An 18,850-nucleotide genomic window follows, 5' to 3' on the forward strand; every position below is an offset into this window, starting at 1 on the left:
CGTTTTGTGTGTTTGTATGACATTGATGTGAGTTGAATTAAATGTGCATCAAATTATGCATTGATGCGTAGGTAGCCATCAGTCCATATTCAGTCACGGATTGGCTTACGTAAACCGCAAATTTATAGTTTTTTTGTAACAAATCATTAATGCATTTCCGCATATCTTGTCGATGGTATGCGCACTTAATCGTCAACCTCACCAGACGGGTATTACTATTTTTTGTCTGGGCCCGGCCTGATCTATTTGTCCGCTGAGCCAGCTGAAATGGCCGAAACGATTTGTTATAATATAAACGGGTGACCCATAGAATGTGCCCGAACCTACGATTGGGTCATATCATTGTCAGGTCTCTATTGAACAAAAGAGAATTTAATCACTCCGGATTTACGTTCATTATTGTACTAGGCATTACGTATAGCCAGCAATTGTCTAGAACCGGATGCCGCGAGAATTACGCCTGAAGTTATACTGTGCCGGATAGCCTCCTGCTATTTCCATTTCTGCCCATAGATGTCATTAGGAGTGTTACGCCTGAAGGCATGCTGTGCCGCAGGACGTAGTGCTTAGTTTCCTGTACATAGATGTTGTTGTGGCGAGAACTAATTTAGTGGCGCTGACCGCGCAGCCGATTGGCGCGGACGCGCAATTATCGTTTGAGTTTTACGCCTTTGTTGATAGTGTTGGTCGTTGCGGTGATTATGATTTTATATTACGATCGACACTTAGTTAGTAATATGTTTGGTTCGAAATGGCTTTGTTCAGTTTCGATCCTTTATTTCGCATAACCTGTTCACCCCCTCTCTTTATGATTGCCAACTGTTTTGGGTCGTAAGGACGAAGAGGTGTCGAGTCACCTCTAGAGCTCTTCCGTTCTTGACCTTGGCCGAGATAGTGCCATGTGTTTTTCTGTTGTGTGTGTGGGGGAATAAACCGCAAGTGAGGCGGACGCAGGTTTGTCCAAACCTCCCCCACCCCGAGGGCACAACAAGTGGCGACGAGGCGTAAGTTTTTACGCGGCCGTGATAACTGTCGGCCATGGATTTTTCGGTGGCCCCTGCGCCGTTTTTGCCGGCGGCCGGCGCCGAGCCCGGTACGGCCTGGCCGCGGTGGATAAGGATGTTCGATAACTTCCTGGTGGCCGTGGGCGGCGGCTCATTTTCAGCTGCGCGCAAGGAGGCCATCCTTCTCACGTGCCTGGGGGCGGAGGGGCAGCGAATTTTCGAGTCCCTCCCAGCTGCTGTCAAGCAGGAAGGCGAGGACCAGTACGCCTTCACCAGGCGGCGCCTGGAGGCCCAGTTCGCTCCTCGCCAGAACGTGTGTGTGGAGCGTTACCGTTTCAGGAGCCGGGTGCAGCAAACTGAGGAAACAGTCCAGCACAGTAGGCGGAACTATGGTCAAGCGTACCCATTTTCGGGAACGCATTTTCGTTCCCATGTTTGGGAACGATAAACCCAAATATGGGAACGCCATGTAGGCATTATTTAAAACAAGAAACAGAACTGTTAAATGACGTCAAAAAATATAAAACGATCGTGAACCGCCTGATAGTTGTCTCAATATTGTTGGGAAAGAGTTTGATATTGTAAGGCCCATCGTAGTTTCAAATCGTTACCCTATTTCTAAAGCAGTCCATCACCCGGGCCGCGAGCCCAAATTTGGGAACGCTCTCGTACACTGGCGCTGCAAGCGTTCCTTATTATGGGAACGGCGTACCCAAAATTGGGAACGATTTCACCGACGCCTTTCAGGGGCTCTTTTCATTAACAAGCATCACGTCCAACGCCGCAAATTATTGTTAACGCAACAATCATCAGATGACCTTTCCGGCAAGACCGTTGCATGTTTCGCCCGGTCTTCTGCGCTTTTATTCCCGTCGATCTCGCAGCGGGCACGCCCCCCTCTGCAGGATTACGTAATCCACAACGCTCAGCGATGTTCAACAAGGTCTTCCATACCTATATCCACCGTCCGCGCCGAGGGTGGAGACATGTCAAGCACCTGTCTGCTAATCACCGAGAGTTGACGAGCACAAGAAGTATCCAAAAATGGGAACGCTGAATATGTTACACCCTCAAAACACCTAGTCCCAATGATAATCTAGTTTTTTCCTTTCTTCATGAGTGTAAGTGGCAAAAGGCCTGGTAGGATGGGCACGAGGTATGATCGAAATCAGCATAAAAATTATAAATAAGCCACACAGAGCGACCTATATCAGAGAAATTCCCCCCAAACGATCATGCTTAGAAACGCCGAAGACAAAAACCACGCTCATGACGCTGCTTATAAAACAACGCTAAACAGCTAGCATCCAAATAAAATATGTCTTTCAGGGCTGATAAAATACAGCTGAATGATTTTAAACCACTGAAACTGAGTTTACAACAGTAGTTCGGTAAAATCACTGACGTTCCACGCGGTCGATCGACCCGACACCAAAAGTCAACAATATTACCTCGGGACTGTCCGCGTGTTCGCTTGCATATGTCAGCATCTGGTGTCGCTAGAATGAAACTTAATAACCAGGCGAAAATTATTATACTTGACCTCAAAATGTAAAAAATGCTTCATTTTCCTTAAAATTGCATGTTAAATGTCGTATAACCCATATTTCCACCATTCTGTCATTTTTAAAAAATCATTAAAAATATCATTCCACGGTCAATTTCCTTGTTCCACGGTCAAATTAAAGATAACATTATGGAGATTTAGTAGATACTTAAATCAGCGTGCACTTTTTTGAGACGTGATGCACTTTTGAGTTTTAGTGGGCGAACGGCCGAAAAATTGCCTTCCGTTCTCATAAATGGGAACGCCCGTTCCCATATTTGGGAACTCCGTTCCCAAAAATGGGAACGTTCCTATATTTGGGTACTCATGACCATAGTTCCGCCTACTGAGCAGTGGGTGTCGATACTGCGCCAGCTGGCCAGCTCCTGTGAATATGGTGACAGAACCGACGAGTTCATAAGGGACCAGGTCATCGAGCGTACTAACTCTTCCAAGTTGCGACAGCGACTTCTTATGGAGGGCTCTGACCTGACTTTGGAGCGCACCCTCACCATCAGTGACACACTTGAGTCGGCTGAACGTGAGGCTCGGGTGATGGAGACACCAGCTGCTCCAGTCCCTGTTCAGGCTGTCCAGCAGCAGCAGCAGCAGCGTCGGCGGCCTCAGCGTGGTGGGGCCAGGACCCGTGCTGCTGGTCGGGTCTCCACTCATCAGCAACAGCCTCAGCAGCAGAGGCCGGCAGGGAGTAGCAGTAGCCTGTGCTGGGGGTGCGGGCGTGCTGGACACAGGCGAGGGGACCAGTGTTGCCCTGCTGTCAATGTGAAGTGCTCCAAATGTGGGAAAGTGAATCACTTTGCCCAGCACTGTGTCCAGAAGCGAGTGGTGTCCAGTGTTCAAGTGCTGGCAATCGGGGCATCACCAATGACTCTGACAGCCCAGGTGGAGGGGAGGGAGGTCGTGTTCACGGTAGACTCTGGCTCCCCAGTGTCCCTCCTCCCCAGACACCTGGCACCTGGGGCCCTTGAGCCAGCAGCAGAGCGCCTGTGCTCATATGGGGGGAGTGTGTTAGATGTGTTAGGGGTAAAAAGTGTAAATGTGTCATGCAGGGGGGAGTGTCATGATGTAACTGTGTATGTTGTGCCGCATGGTCGTGCTCTGATGGGCCTGGACATGATGAAACTGTTCAAAGTGTGCATCATTGGTGACAGTGTATGCTCTGTGTCCACAGACCCGTCCTGTCATGCCAGCCCAGTCCCTTCGCCCGTCGGGCCAGCCGAACCTGCCAGCCCTCACGCCGGTCAACCTGCCTCACCGTCCGGACCTGCCTCTCCGACTGGACCTGTTTCTCCGTCAGGAGAGCAGCCAGCCATCCTGGGCTACCAACACCGGGTGACCATCGACCCAGGGGTGGCGCCAGTGCGCCAGCCCCTGCGGAGGCTGCCCTTGGCAGTGCTGGACGAGGTGAGTGCCAGGCTCAAGGAGCTGGAGGAGCAAGGGATAATTGAGAAGGTCAGTGCATCTACCTGGGTCTCTCCTCTTGTGGTGGGAAGGAAGCGGGATAGGTCCATCCGCCTGTGTGTAGACATGAGGCGGGTCAACAAAGCTGTGATTACGGATGGCTACCCGCTCCCCAGGATCGAAGATGTCCTTGACCGCCTGAGTGGGTCTCAGGTCTTTTCCAGGCTGGACTTAAAGGATGCATATCACCAGCTGGAGCTCCATCCTGACAGCAGAGACCTAACGACTTTTATAAGTCATCAGGGACTCTACCGGTTCCGGCGCGTCAACTTCGGCCTCGCGAGCGCCGGGCCGTGCTTCCAGAGAGTGATGGCGTCCATGCTGGAGGGGGTGCCAGGCGTGGAGGTATACCTGGACGACATCCTGGTCCACGCGCCGTCCCAGGCCGAGCACGACGCCCGTCTGAGGGAAGTGCTGCGGCGTTTCGATGCCCACAAGGTGCGGGTCAACTGGCCCAAGAGCGTGACGAATCAGAGCGAGCTCTCCTTTCTGGGATATCTGGTCTCGTCAGCTGGTGTCCGCATCGACCGGGAGCGGATCAGGCCGTTATTGGAGGCGGCCGAGCCGCGGGACGAAAAGAGCCTGCGCGCATTCCTCGGTGCCGTAGGGTACCATGCGCGGTTTCTGCCGCGGTTCTCGGACGCAGTAGAGCCGCTGAGGGCCGCGCTCCGGGCGGACCAGTTCGAGTGGACGGCGGCGCTGTCCAGCGCGGTCCGCCGCGTCAAGGACGCGATAAGCGAAGCACCAGCACTGTGCATGTTCAGCACGGAGCTACGAACGGTGCTCTCCACTGACGCCAGTGACGTCGGCTGCGGTGCGTGCGTGACGCAAATGGACGCCTCGGGTCAGCCCAGGGTCATTGCGTACGCCTCGAAGTCTTTCTCGGCGGCCGAACGCAACTACTCGGTAGTGGAGAAGGAGGCGCTGGCATGTGTATGGGCCGTCGAGAAGTTTCGCCACTACCTGTGGGGTCGGCGATTCACCCTCCGAACCGATCACCAAGCTCTCTGCACCATTTTCGGTGTCAAGGGCTCCAACCGCGTCGGCCGGCGAGTCGCGAGGTGGGAGGCCCGGCTGCTGGAGTTTGCGTTCGACGTCGAGTACGTCAGGTCGGAGCGGAACGGAGTGGCGGACGGCCTGTCCCGTCTGCCGGTCGCCGAGACCTGGTGGCCTGATGATGATTCTATCCAGATCGCGGCTCTGTCGTTAGCAGCAGCAGTCACGGAGGAGGAGCTGCGGGACGCCTCGGCGTCAGACGAGTGTCTGGACGTGATCCGGGGGTACCTCGCCGGACGGTGGCCTCGCCAGAGGGATGTCGATCCTCGGGCGACTGGTTTTTACCAGGTGAGAGACGAACTGTCCCAGCTCGGACCGCTGCTTTTCCGCGGCGAGCGACTGGTTGTGCCGGCGGCGCTGCGTGAGCGCGTCCTGAGGAACGCCCACGAGGGTCACCAAGGTGAGACAAGGACCAAGCAGCGCCTGCGCGCGCAGTTCTGGTGGCCGCGGCTGGACAAGGAGGTACGTGACCTCCTGCGGAGCTGTGAGGTGTGCACGCAGCATGACGGCCACGTGCGGCAGGAGCGGCCCCCTCTCCAGCCGATTCCTCTTCCGGACGGTCCGTGGCAGCGCCTCATGATCGATGTGATTGGGCCCATGCAGGGGCCCCAGCACGAGCGGTACGGCATCGTCTTGTGCGACATGTTCAGCAGGTGGCCAGAGGTGGCGCTGTGTCGGGACGCGACGGCGGCGTCTATAATCAGCTTCCTGGAGGCGGTGTTCAGCCGCGAGGGGTTGCCGTTGGAGCTGGTCTCCGACAACGGTCCAGCGTTCCGGTCTGCCCAACTCCGTAATTTTTTGACCCGACTGGGGGTCAAGCAGACTTTCAGCTCACCATACTCTCCGCAGTCCTGCGGCATGGTGGAGCGTCTGAATCGGACGGTAAAAGACGCCATCCAGTCGGCCCGGCTGGCCCGGGAGCCGCGCTCGGAGTACTTGAGGCGGTTCCTCACTGAGTACCGGGCTACCCCGCACGCAGGTACGGGAGAGACGCCGTTCCGGCTGATGCGGGGGCGGGAGGCACGGACGTTGCTGGACGTCGTGCCAGGTGAGGTTTCCTCGCCGGACACCGGCGGTGAGCTTCGTGCGCGACACGAAAAGTATCAGGCGGCCTACAAAGCCAGATATGACCGGGGGTCGACCGGCGCCCCGCGCTGGCGCGTCGGCGACTGGGTTCGGGTCCGACAGCCGGTGAGTGGACGTGTGGAGGGCCAGAGGGCCGTGCAGATCAGCCGGAGGACTGGCCCGGTAAGTTACCGGCTCACCAGCGGCGAGCGTGTCCACGCTAGACGCTTGGTGCCCGGCCGGCCAGAAGGTGAGGACGCGGCCGCGCCGCGGGGTGGTCCCGGCGGTGGTGCTTATCCAGTTCCTGAGCCCCGCCCCACGCCAGTGCGCACCCGCTCCTCGGCACTCAGAAGTCCTGCTCACAGCCGCTGTCCAACCCCAAAGTGTACCGCCCCGGCGGGTGAGCCAGGGCCCCGCCGTAGCAGGCGGGGTCGCAGAGGCCCAGATCGGTTCACTCCGGGCGAGTAGCGTTTAGGATTGGGCTATCATCGTAAGTTACGTTTGATAGCTGTGAGTGTAATGGTTTCCGCGGATAGTGGGAGGCTTAAGAAGCGGGAGTGTTTCCCATTAAAGAGAGGGGTGGTGTTGTGGCGAGAACTAATTTAGTGGCGCTGACCGCGCAGCCGATTGGCGCGGACGCGCAATTATCGTTTGAGTTTTACGCCTTTGTTGATAGTGTTGGTCGTTGCGGTGATTATGATTTTATATTACGATCGACACTTAGTTAGTAATATGTTTGGTTCGAAATGGCTTTGTTCAGTTTCGATCCTTTATTTCGCATAACCTGTTCACCCCCTCTCTTTATGATTGCCAACTGTTTTGGGTCGTAAGGACGAAGAGGTGTCGAGTCACCTCTAGAGCTCTTCCGTTCTTGACCTTGGCCGAGATAGTGCCATGTGTTTTTCTGTTGTGTGTGTGGGGGAATAAACCGCAAGTGAGGCGGACGCAGGTTTGTCCAAACCTCCCCCACCCCGAGGGCACAACAGATGTCACTAGCAGTATGACGCCTGAAGCTATACTGTGCCGCAAAACCGCAAGCTTGCATTACTGCCTATAGATGTCACTAGTAGTATAGCGCCTGGTGGCATGCTGCGCCGCAAGACACTATAGTTTCGTATCTCAGACAATAGATGTCGCTAGTAGTATTGCGCCTAGAGTGACGCTGTGCCGCATGGCTGATTACTTCTCGGAATCCTGCCGAGAGATGTCGCTAGTAGTATGACGCCTGCAGTTATACTGGCCCGCACGGTCCGTAGCCGCTTTCTTTTTGGTTATGTTTTCTGTGTTAGCATATCTGATGCATATTCCAATGATTGATTCTTATGCATCAATAAGCAAGGTTTCTTTTGCTGGTTGAACGGCCGTTTTGATAAATGTTTGTTCGCGTTTAGTGTTTACCCACCCATGCACCGATTTACCTACCTAGCTACAATCGATCACTCTTCTGAAAATTTCGAAGTGTGCAATCGTGCATGTTTGTAAATGATCATGAAATTCAGTCCAAGGGTTCATGAGGTGACCGATCTCCCATTTTATTTATTCAGTCGCGTTTGGAATTTACGTAAACAGACGTCTGAGTTTGGTATTACGTAACTCATAGCTGTGATGAAGGTACCCGGAGGTGGTATGCGCAGTTCCGGTGGCGATGTAGGTTCTGTTCGATTTAGTTGTGATCATGGCGACGTGCTGTTTACCGTTGGGTCGTATCCAAAACAGCGGCAGCGTGGGAGTATCGATATCTGGAATCACACACTCGCACAACGACCAGCGACACGTCCTTAGGCCACAGACTGAACGCACGAAAGAAACGGGGTGTAGAGCAGGTAGTTAGCAAGCTTTCACTGAATAGTACCTACCTATTTCCACTGGCTTATCAATTCCCTAACGCACGTGCTAGATCATTATAGCTGCGTAGTTCGTTTCCCTAAAATTTATCTCACTCGTTTCTCTAAGTCACTTCCCTTCGATAGCTCGCACCTCCAAAATCCGTTTACAAATGAAATCGTTTTTCATGCATAGATTTTCGATCGGAACATCACGCAAACAATCTCAAAATTATATTTGCTGACTGTAGCAATGAAGTTAATAACAAAACTTTGTAAAAGCCAGTGGACCGTGGACAGGCCGTGTCGGCACGTCCGGTCACATGCCGATAAATAACGCATTTCATCTGCATATTGTACGCCGTCGTCGATCGCCATGGGAAGGCTCGTCGTGTTTGGCACCATCGGCACGGGTCTGGTGTGTCTGTTGTCCGGGTTTTCCAGAAAACAGTTCGGGGCTGGACGGAGGGGACCGGGACAGTCACCCTCAGTAGACCGACTGGTGAGACTGCGCTAGGAGGCGGCGAAGGAGGAGTGGAGGGACTGGAATCGACACTCGACACGCTTCTGGTCTGTGGCTATGCGGTAAGTAGGATTTAGAGGTAAGTAATTTTAGCGCTAATACGTATCAACAGAATACAACACAAACTAAACTAATTTAGCACATATTTCACCCATTCCCCTTGACTACGTAATATAATTATTTGTCGGATCATTTAACCCTCGCCCTGGCAGGGCATTTTTCATAACACGGCCTGGCAGGGGGGGGTCGATGCGACCCCCCCCCCTCGCGATTGGCTCCTATGGCACTTAGAAACACCAAATTTGGTAGGTAGGTGGGCCCCCTGGAGTTCTCGCCCCTGTGCAAATTTGGTTGCTCTAGGTCAATATTTAGGGGGGTTTTGGGGGGTATAAATGTAAAAATTTCGCTAAAAACAGGTCAAAAGTTTTTCGCTTATAACTTTTGATCTAATTAAGATAGAGCAAAAAGAAAAGCACCAGTGAACTCAGCACGTCAAGGCGCGTCGAATGATATACTTTTTAGCTTGCTGAAGTGTACTTAAAGTTTTTCTTAAATTTTAAGTAAACTTAAATTAATAAATTAAGTTAAAGTTAACCAAATTGCATCATATCGCATATCATTCCATTCGGCTGATCACCAGGAACACAATGATACCATTTTTTAAGCTCTAGCGTCATTATGTGCCAAGTTATTGGCAAAAACGTCATTTGACCTCAGTTGTCCTCATTTGACCTGACCCATGGATAAGTACATCAAACAAAGAAGCACCAAGTGACCTGCTGTTAATTACTGTGGTTTCAAAGCACAAAAGTGATAGAACGAAGCGGATATCTCCAGTATTTTCCGAATTTAGTATTTTCCCATAGGCTTAACATTACGACCTAATGACCTCTAACTGACCTCAGGTCAGTGACCTAAAAAAACCCGAACTATATGTTATACAACTCGGTGAACTTAGCACATCCTGAAAGTTTGAGGGAAATCAGTCCAAAACTGTGAGTTGGACAGGTGCAAAAAGAAAATTGAAATTTGACCATGACCTTGTACCGGTTTTTCTGACCTGGTGACCTGACCCAAGGTCACCCAGACCTGAAATTTTCAGGTCATATGTAAAAAGATTGCCCCATAGGCTGTGCCAAATTTGGCGGCGCTGCGCGCCGCCGTTTTTACGCTATCTTCGAAAAACCTTAGGGGGGGGTCGCATCGACCCCCCCCCCCCTGCCAGGGCGAGGGTTAAACTGATGCATATGAGCGCTAAAAGAAACATTTTTTTTTTAATTCTAATACAACAACCGGCGCTAGCTAATGCTATTATTTAAATCCACTATTGACCTATGGTGGAAGTCGATGCCCCAAAGCCTCCCAAGTGTCCACAGAAGGATTTACGACGGCTTCATGGGATGCCAAGTTTCGGGTATCGGCTGGACTTCAGCGGCGCTTTCATCGCATTGCTGCGGCTTTTTTACGTCTCGGCGCTGATGTATCGTCCGTCGAAGAGCCCACCGGTCAACCGAGAATCATAGGCTGAGCCTCAGCCATGACAGATGGCCATCACTTCTGTGATGGAAAAATTGACATACCTGTTTCTAATGACAAACTGATTTGTCATTGACATTGTGTCATGACTAACGTGTCTGTGACACACTGTGTCTGTGAACTTTGTGTGAAGTTATGTCGGTATGAATGGGATGAATGAAGCTCACATCATCTTCTCACCAATACCTCACCCGGCTCACGCTCCAGCGCTCACTCTCTCACCTTCCAACCCCGTCCTATATGTAGTCTCGCTGTATTCGTGTGTCATGTTGTTACCATCTTTATTCGCTCACATCCGACACAGGCAGAGTCTAACTCTGCGAGCGGGTGTAGTGTGTGTTTCAGGTACGATCCCGTACGACGGCATCGTGCTTCCACCGCCGCCGCCGGTCGGTACGTTACCATTACATAGTTAGTTTATTATCAATAAATGGTAACTTATATCATAAGTTATTAGTTACCACTATTAAACATAAGTTACAATTCGTTAGCACTGCCATTAGTCGTTAATGTTGCCAGTGGTCACTAATAATCGGTCAGAGGTCGGAATGGTACCGTCGACCGTTTAATGACGATGACTGTGATTTATTATGTTCATTGTGTCCTTAAGGATAAAATTTACCTTCGTTTTTGGTGTCATTTGTTAACGACTTTTTCACGCAAATCATCATCACAAAATTAAAACCACTTTTGATTTGTCCCTCAGACGTGCGGTACCCGGTGACGACTGACTACTACTGGGGGACCATCGAACACAACACGTCCGTGGTGCCCGCCGGAGGAGGGTTCGACCTCGGCAACGGACCGTTCGGGTTCCGGTCCTCGGTCACACTGCCCGGAGACTCGGTGAGTGGGCCACTCTATCGTGTAGAGGCCAGAGGGAGGGTCGTTAAGGTGTGAGCTAATGTTAATTTATCAGCACCATAAAATTATAATTGTTAGCTTACATTGTCAATCATCAGCTATGAACTTAAATTGCTCATTCCCCAATCGGCAGTGCATGCGCCATGCGAGCTTCATGAGAGAGGGCGACACGTGCGTGCACGATCCGTCCACCTGCGCCAACGGCATCTCGTTCAGTCTGTGGCACCGGTGCAGCTTCGACTCGGACGCGTTTACGCCGCGTGAGGGTCTGCCCTACCGCTATCTCGTCAGCACAGGTGGGACGCTGCCGTGCATCGCTTACAGGGGAAACGGTACAGAGCTGTGAGGTGACAGGGCTCCATACGAGGTCGCGCTTAAATCTGTTTTGAAAGACATGCTCAAACTGGTAAACTGGTGTTTTTATGTTACTGCTGTAATTTTAAATGTAGCATGACTTAAGATGAAAGCATCACAAATTATATATGTGTGAAGAGAGTCTCAATCAATGACAAAAGAATTTAGGCACTGTGCATGTATGTGTAAATGATTTCTTTTCTAGCGGGAATAAGGTTTTGCGCATAATCGGTGGTGTCTAGACGGTTCGACACGGTAATCCTTGCTGATTCGCAGGCGGAGATGAGGCGTCGCCCGGTATTGCCATCTACCTACAGGGAATGGTCCTCGGGGCCCTGGTGTCGACCGGCAACAAATTCTGGCGCGTCGAGACGATCGGACTTCTACCGAACAACACCTGGAACAACATCGGTTAGACGAGTTCCTAATTTTATTGTGACATGATGAGTCAGACAATTTGGGCAGAGTAAACATTGATCATATCGATTATACGTGTAAGCTGTTTTAAGTTCGCATTTATCTCGTAGCGATCACTGACCGTGTGGTGTTGATCTGTGACGGTTTTAACTTTTAGCTGAGCCTTGGTCAATCTTTACTGACCTGTGCGCTGGTGTGACCTCTATGTAGGTTACTTTAGTGACCTTATATGACCCGCGATGACCCCCTGGTGACCTGCGCTGACCTCCGGTGACCTGTGCCCTCTCCAGGTGTGCGCTGGAGGCCGCCAGCCCAGAACGGCTCTGAACAGGAGTTTACCGGCCTCCAGCTGTACATTAACCAGCAGCCGGCGGCTATGGTAATCCACGGACAGACACCCAACACCACAGCGCAGCCGCCGCTCGACCCGCCAGAGTTCATGGTGAGAGTGAACTGGGGGAACGCCGAGTTTGTGGGGAGAGTGCTGAAAGGAATCTCTAACATTTATGATGATAGCGCTAAATAGAAATTCCGAGTTAATGGTGGTGGCAAAGTGCAAAAGGATTGCGGTCATGATAGCTTTCTGGCTCGACTGATATCCGAATAATCTGATTTCCTATCGTAATACAGAATGCGAAATGCAGATATCCCACTCGGGTGTATACCGAGAGAATCAGAGAGATGTCCGAGCTAAAAAGATACCGCGCCGTTGTGGATATAGCTCAGTAATCAGATGCATCGTCCATTGAGTAGTGTGGCGTAATGCCTGTCACTGTCAGTATCCAAATGACTCCACATGTGTCACCTGTCAGGCACAGGACGTCTTATGACTGTTGACACTCTGATTCGTCCCGCTGACAGGTGGGCTGTCACAAGACCTCCGCTGACTCGGACTACAGTCACTTCTGTCCTTGCGAGTTTGACGAGATAGCGCTCTGGAAGAGAGCTCTTCTCACCAACGAGACCATCTTCTTTATCGGAGGACTGGGTAGGTGGGATCTGACGGTATTTCCTTAGGGCGGCTTCTGCTCTCCCACTGATTATCTAATAAGTGACACAGAACCTGTGCTGGTATTCAGTCAGAGAGGGACTTTGCCGGTTGTTTCTAAGTCCCTCGGGGTTCTGACTTTCCGTTACTGACTCGTTTTCGCCTCCGTCGCCACAGAGGAGGACTACGCCGGCATGTCCGCCGAGGTTTTCGCCGATATTCTGCGCGGAGTGGACCTCACCGATCCAGATCAGCAGTCGGTGGCTGTGTCGATCGCCAGCAAGATGGTCGATAATCCGGAGAAGTCCATCGACAATCCGCTCAGCTCGCTGAAAAAGCCGGAGCAAGAGGAAGAAGATGAGGAAGAAGAGGAGGAAGAAGAGGAGGAGGATGAAGATGGTAGGTTCTCTGCAACCGGAAACCTTATGCCTACTGATAGCAATGAATAGCGATAATCTCAAAATTTAAAAATCGAGCGTGTGTGTGATGAACCGTATCGCTGAGCCTAAAAAAAAACGCACAGCTAATGTCTCAGAAATGGCTCCCTCATTCCAAAACTATATGTGGTAAGCCCGCACCATAACTTCACTGTATCACACCCTGCGCGCCCCTGCAGCGAGGGCTGCGCTGCGGCTGGCCACCCAGGGCCAGATCTCCAAGATGCACGTGCTGGCCGACCTGCTATTCACCATGACGGCTCCGGAGGTGGTGAAGCCCAACCAGACCGAACAGGAGCTCAACACCTTCATGGTACGTCGCCGTCGCCTTCGCGCCGCTGTGGATATGGTTACGTTTACCGAGCAGTAGGGTGCTGTAGCTGGTTCTAACATTATGTCTCCAGCAAAAAAAAAAAGATATGAGGCTGAGCCAATTTCCCTTACAGTTGATACTATCTCAATTGGGGTTACGTTGTGTTTCTTCGTTGATGTCACATGACTTAATCTTGAAAATCACTGCACTATTACATAAGTTCTGGACGATGCCTTTCACCAACTTACTACTCTTTCAATGACGGCATTACTTTTGATTCTAATCTTGCCTCTCCATCCCCCCCCCCCCCCCCCAGAACTTGGTGAACTTGGCTTCTCAACTTCTCGAAAATAAGCACCACAATAAATGGAAGGGAATCGAGCTACAGAATAACAAAAAGGAACGCGAGCAGAAGATCCTGAAGGAGGAAGTCCAACTAGATGGCGGTATGTTGCTTGTCGATATGAAATGTATGTACGTCTCTCAACCATACGATGTTTTAGTATTGTGCTCTTTTAACCACTCACCATCACCTAATTCTCACCGCTTCTTTATGCTTAGACTGCCTTTTAGATCTGGCGTTAAGTTTATTTTGTAAAAGGTTAGAGCTATAATAAATCGCCGTCCGTTTCTTTTCTACTCCGTCAGAGTCGTCGGACATGATTGACCGTCTGGAGATGTACGCGCTGTCCTCGGTGACCAGCATGGTGCCGAAGGTGGTGAACGGCTCTCTAGTCGACATGTTCGTCCACAAACCCTCCGCCAACGTGGACATGTACATCGAGCAGCGGAGCGTGGACAGCCTGCGGCAGGAGCAGATGGCGCCGCTTCCCAGCGACAACCCGCGCCGGCTCGACAGCATTCAGAGTGAGACCGCGGGGCGGTGATTATAGGGAGCTGGCAGGGAAGGTTTTCCGGGAAAAGGCATATCAAAAGCTTGTCCTCAAATACAGCAATTTAGAGTATATGGGAGGTCATAAGCGATGCAATAGCCAATAAGTGATAATGCCCATAGTAATCGCTCAACGCGATTCACGCGAAATCCACAGTGGCAACGAGTGGCCTGGCGACTCGCAAGCCCGTGGGTCATTTCGTTGATTTCTTGCAGACCGGTTCTGTCTTGCTTATAAAGCATTTAATGCGTTAAAATTTTATTTAAACGCTGATCCATCCTTTAAACTCATCTTTAACTTGACCTTTGTCATGATCATCTGAACTTTGAACTAGCCTTGACCTCTTATTTGACTTATCTAACTTGACCTCTGACCTCTGCCCCCATCTCTGGCCTCTGCTCACACCTCTGAGCTCTACTCCCACCTTTGACCTCTGCCCCTACCCCTGACCTTCCCCGAACCTCTGTCACCAGTCACCACCCCTGACCCCTGCCCTCACCCCTAACCTCTGCCCCCACCCCTGACCTCTGACCTCTGCCCGGCCAGTGCCGACGGTGGTGTTCCGTAAGTCTGGCTGTGAGGACGCCCTGATCAGCACCGTCTTCAGCACGTACGACAACTACGGGGACGTCACGCCCAAACGCTTCCTGCGCAGGTGAGATGCCCCGGACGGCCCGCAGTGTGTTGCACTGGTGTCGTGTCGAGTGTAACGGGCTCCAGTCGCATCAGCGCGGCGGTACTTGTAATTGAAGGCTTCATGTGACGCAGTTGTTTATTGAATTCACTATGAGCGACATCGGTTGCATTGCATTGTCGATGATTATGTATGCAGATTAAAGTTGTTAGGTTTGTGTTGTTACATTTATAGTGAACATTTATGATTATGTAACTCCTAATTACACATTTGTTGTAACTCCTGAGCGTATCAACTAAGCACGCCCTTATTGTACTTTGCCGTTATATGTCATGTTAAATACGTAATGCTCGCACACAAAATTATCTTCGTCCCGCTATACTTCATTCATTTCCCCTACCGCCCATATAATGTGCCGCCGCCTCACCCTCGCCGTGTGGCCGCTCTCAGAGAGTTCAAGACCAAGCAGGCCCAGTACCTGGACATTGACGGCGCCGTGCTGTCACTGCGTCTGATGGCCACGCGAAACCAGCAGCCCACCGACGAGTGTCTGCCGACCATCGACGACCTGCGCCGGTCTCCCGTCCGGACCGCCCACCGGCACCGACAGCCCAAACCGGCGCTCCGGGGGCCGCTCTTCCACGAGAACGAGATCGTCAGTGATGTGAGTCGGGAGGGTGGGCTGTGGAGTGTGGACTGTGGAGTGTGGAGCAGACTGTGGACTATGGAGTGGACTGTGGACTTTGAGGGTTCTGGGACTGTAAAAATCTGACGACTGTGGACGTTTGTGGATGCACTGGGCTGATTATTGAGTGATTATACATTGCCTGTGAGTGAATTTATTGTATGAGCGTCTTCAAGCGTGCATCTAACGCATGGTGTTTGTGTCTGCCCAGGTGTTCCGTCGCCACTGTGTATGGTGGAACGCCGATGCACTGGACGGCCGAGGCCAGTGGGACGCCACGGGCTGCGTGGTGCTCGAGACCAACGACTTCTTCACCAAGTGCGCCTGCAAGGTCATCGGACAGTACGCCGTCGTCGCCGAAAAGGTGATGGAGACGCTAAACTGGAGGAGTTTGAAGGTCGTTCAGACTAAGACAGCTTAGATCAAGATGAGAAATCGACGTAGATTGTGGTTTTGTGGATATCTTTATCGCGTCTTTCGTAAAACTCGGCTAAAAGGGGTCCTCGACATTTCTATTATCATTTCGCATGATGTTTCTTTCTGTTCCGTATAGCTACTGTTGCGAGTTCAGAAGGTTGAGATCTTGGAAGACGTTTCACTTGTTTGTTATTTCCCCCACCAGGATGAGCCGAAGATAGTCGAGATCGACAGTGAGTGGCTGAAGCTATTCAAAGACATGCTGAGCGCGATATCAATTATTCTCCTTCTGTTGTACGCCTTCATCGTATGGAAGAATGAGTAAGTCATGGAAATAAGATGGGTGTTCTTCAGTCATCTTAACACTTGGATACCTGATAAGAAGACATGCATTCATTCATTGACATGTTCCTCTCTCAGATACGGAGTTGGACGGTCTCCTTATCATCCAGTATGTAACTTACTACTTTGATGAGACTCATTGCCGCTCGTGTCGTCACCTAATTCCGTGGTCTTCTCTCCCGGCAGCTCTCTGTGGGAGATGTTCCACCAGATCCGGATGGTGACCGCCCTGCTGCTGGTCGCCGGCCACTGCGCCATGATGGAGTCAGACCGCGAGACGGTGCGCCAGAGTCGCCACAGCTGCACCACTGCGGCCGCGTTCATCCAGTTCGCCTATCTGGCCGCCGGAGGAATGGTGGCGTCGGAGGGGTACGCCTGCTTCCGGGCGCTGGCGTTCGGCGTCGTGGGTGGCAAGCTGGGCAGCTACGTCGCTCTGTCGTTCGGTGAGACGCGCTCAGGCCATGATGATAAAACTGGATGGCTATTGGTAACTCGCAGTTGTGGTAAATAGTTCAATTGCATTGCTCCATTCTTGAGCGTGATACCATGATAAGGTTTATGACTGCCTAAATCACACTCAACAAGCTCACTCTCCGACATCACCCGTTATTGTATCGTACAGCTCTAGCAGCCTGACTGTCTAGCTGCGTCAGTTCCCCGGACAGCGTTCACCGGCTGAAATCCTCTCCTGACGCCGCGCCCGGCGCCGTCCCCAGGCCTGTCTCTGGTCTCGCTGGGATACGCCCTCGGCACGGAGATCCACCGATACGGAGACGACCCGCAGTGCATGATGGGCTGGGAGACGGACGTCAAGCTCATCTTCCTCGCGCCCATGGCGCTCTGCGTGTTCATCAGCGTCATCGGCTCCTGCATTATCCTCTGTAACATGTCCACGCCGCAGCTGCGTAAGCAGATCATGGCCATCGACCACGCCAGCATGTGTCACGGCTACGTCTTCTTCTCGCCGTACTTTGCGGTGACGTGGGCGGCGGGCGTGCTAGCCTACCTGCGGCTGGAGGCGCTCGACGACTGGCCCTCCTTCTATCCGCTGTTCAGGGTGAGAGCCAGGGAGGGGGTTTTCTACCTGCTGCTGGTTCTGGATTCCCTCAACGAGCTCTGGCAGCTTATTATCCTGTTTTTACATTTATGATAAGCTTAAGACGTTCAGTTACCTAGCTATTATAGCGTTGCCACATTCAAGTTTTACGATTAGTCAGCAAGTAGGTAGTTTAGCTCCATCCCCTGGACGTTTCCAAAGCTCCGTCCCGAGCAGCCTCACGCCGCCCCGCGTCTGACCAGTCTGTTTGTTCCCAGGTACTGAATGCGGCCACCGGTGTGGTGTTCTTCGTGTGTCAGGGTCTGTTGTCGCACCGTTTCCTCTCCATGCTGCTGTGCCGGCGCCGGCAGCGTCAGCAGCTGCTGCTCGCCTACGCGCGACACGAGAACGAGCCCGAGCCAGTGGACGACGCGGAGAAGCCCGTCCTCCCAGAGGAAGAGGACGCCTTCTCATCCTCGTCCGATGAAGAGGACGAAGAAGCAAGAGTGGGGATCGCACCGATCCCGGAGACGGCGACGGAGCCCACACAGCCGGACGCTGAGACTCCGCCGTCAGAGCAGCAGGAGCAGACTAGTCCCGACACTGAGCAGGAGACCGCTGAGGGTTCCTCAAAACCGCCGTCCGCCGCTCCGGAGGACGCTGAGGACTCTCCGGGGGCGGAGGTGGCCGGCGCAGAGGACCAGCCCCCAGAGCCAGCCCAGTACACCGCTCCGCCGTCAGGCGGGGAACAGGAGAGCGACGCTGCCGAGCCTGAGGGTACTTCGGAGTCAACCGGTGATGAAATCAAGAACGAGGAATGAGAGACGCTTAGACCGACCGGCTGGGAGAGTTATGAAACATCCACAGGTAGTGAGGCTTACTAAAGCTTGCCGTTTACAAATTAGTTTCATGCATTAAACCGCTTTCGTTTTCGAAGTGCATTTAAGTTTCCTTCATGTAAATATTCATAAACCAGACACAAATATGTTGACTATGACCTGTCTATATTGCCTTACTGAGACGGCCGACTGAACAAACATGGAACATGACTGGAGAATGTTTTCAGTAGACTAGAGGAATTGTGTACTATGATAGTTTCTGTTTGATTTAGCTCTATGTCAGTTAAAAACATTTGATATACTGTGGAAGCATTTTGTTCCTTTCCCTCGGGCTGCTTTATCAATAAGCTGCCCGATAATTTGCATCATGACTATAGGAACGTTTTCGGTGGAATTTATTTGTTTATGTTTTAGCTGAGGCTAGAAGTAGCACAAAATATATTTGATGAGTTAGAAACGTGTTCCATTGCTTTCGCATACAATGCACCATAATATAAATGAGAATTCAGAAAAAAAATTGTATGAATGGTCCGTAAAGAAAATAGTCTAGAAGTAAAAGTGCGTTTGGTTTTTAGTAGGCAAAACGCCAATTGATCTGC

The 18,850-nt window shown here is 51.8% G+C and overlaps 2 protein-coding genes across 5 annotated transcripts; both read left to right on the plus strand.

Moving 5' to 3' along the window:
* Nucleotides 1–592: 592 nt before the first annotated feature.
* On the plus strand, nt 593–7,094 carry LOC122377608 (uncharacterized protein K02A2.6-like). 2 transcript variants are annotated; one of them, XM_043357833.1, is made up of 2 exons: nt 593–1,004; nt 3,740–7,094. In XM_043357833.1, exon 2 carries the CDS (start codon nt 4,096–4,098, stop codon nt 6,616–6,618), a length of 2,523 nt encoding a protein of 840 aa, XP_043213768.1. In that variant the 5' UTR covers nt 593–1,004; nt 3,740–4,095; the 3' UTR covers nt 6,619–7,094. The 2 variants fall into 2 exon arrangements, with proteins under 2 accessions (XP_043213768.1, XP_043213767.1); XM_043357832.1 differs by having other exon boundaries at nt 593–954.
* Nucleotides 7,051–18,711, plus strand: LOC122377607. Of its 3 annotated transcripts, XM_043357829.1 has the most exons (20): nt 7,051–7,099; nt 8,418–8,558; nt 9,873–10,001; nt 10,366–10,425; nt 10,739–10,878; nt 11,030–11,192; nt 11,527–11,661; nt 11,958–12,109; nt 12,529–12,655; nt 12,833–13,054; nt 13,272–13,405; nt 13,722–13,851; nt 14,054–14,272; nt 14,845–14,953; nt 15,383–15,596; nt 15,829–15,981; nt 16,240–16,355; nt 16,563–16,819; nt 17,093–17,433; nt 17,691–18,711. In XM_043357829.1, the coding sequence occupies exons 6-20, from the start codon at nt 11,033–11,035 to the stop codon at nt 18,231–18,233; spliced, it is 3,012 nt and encodes a 1,003-aa protein (XP_043213764.1). In that variant the 5' UTR covers nt 7,051–7,099; nt 8,418–8,558; nt 9,873–10,001; nt 10,366–10,425; nt 10,739–10,878; nt 11,030–11,032; the 3' UTR covers nt 18,234–18,711. The 3 variants fall into 3 exon arrangements, with proteins under 3 accessions (XP_043213764.1, XP_043213763.1, XP_043213765.1); XM_043357828.1 differs by lacking the exons at nt 8,418–8,558; nt 9,873–10,001 and having other exon boundaries at nt 7,056–7,099; XM_043357830.1 differs by lacking the exons at nt 7,051–7,099; nt 9,873–10,001 and having other exon boundaries at nt 8,423–8,558.
* Nucleotides 18,712–18,850: the final 139 nt, after the last annotated feature.

Source organism: Amphibalanus amphitrite, unplaced genomic scaffold (genome assembly GCF_019059575.1).
Source record: "Amphibalanus amphitrite isolate SeventyFive unplaced genomic scaffold, NRLGWU_Aamphi_draft 000047F_arrow, whole genome shotgun sequence".
Taxonomy (NCBI): domain Eukaryota; kingdom Metazoa; phylum Arthropoda; class Thecostraca; order Balanomorpha; family Balanidae; genus Amphibalanus; species Amphibalanus amphitrite.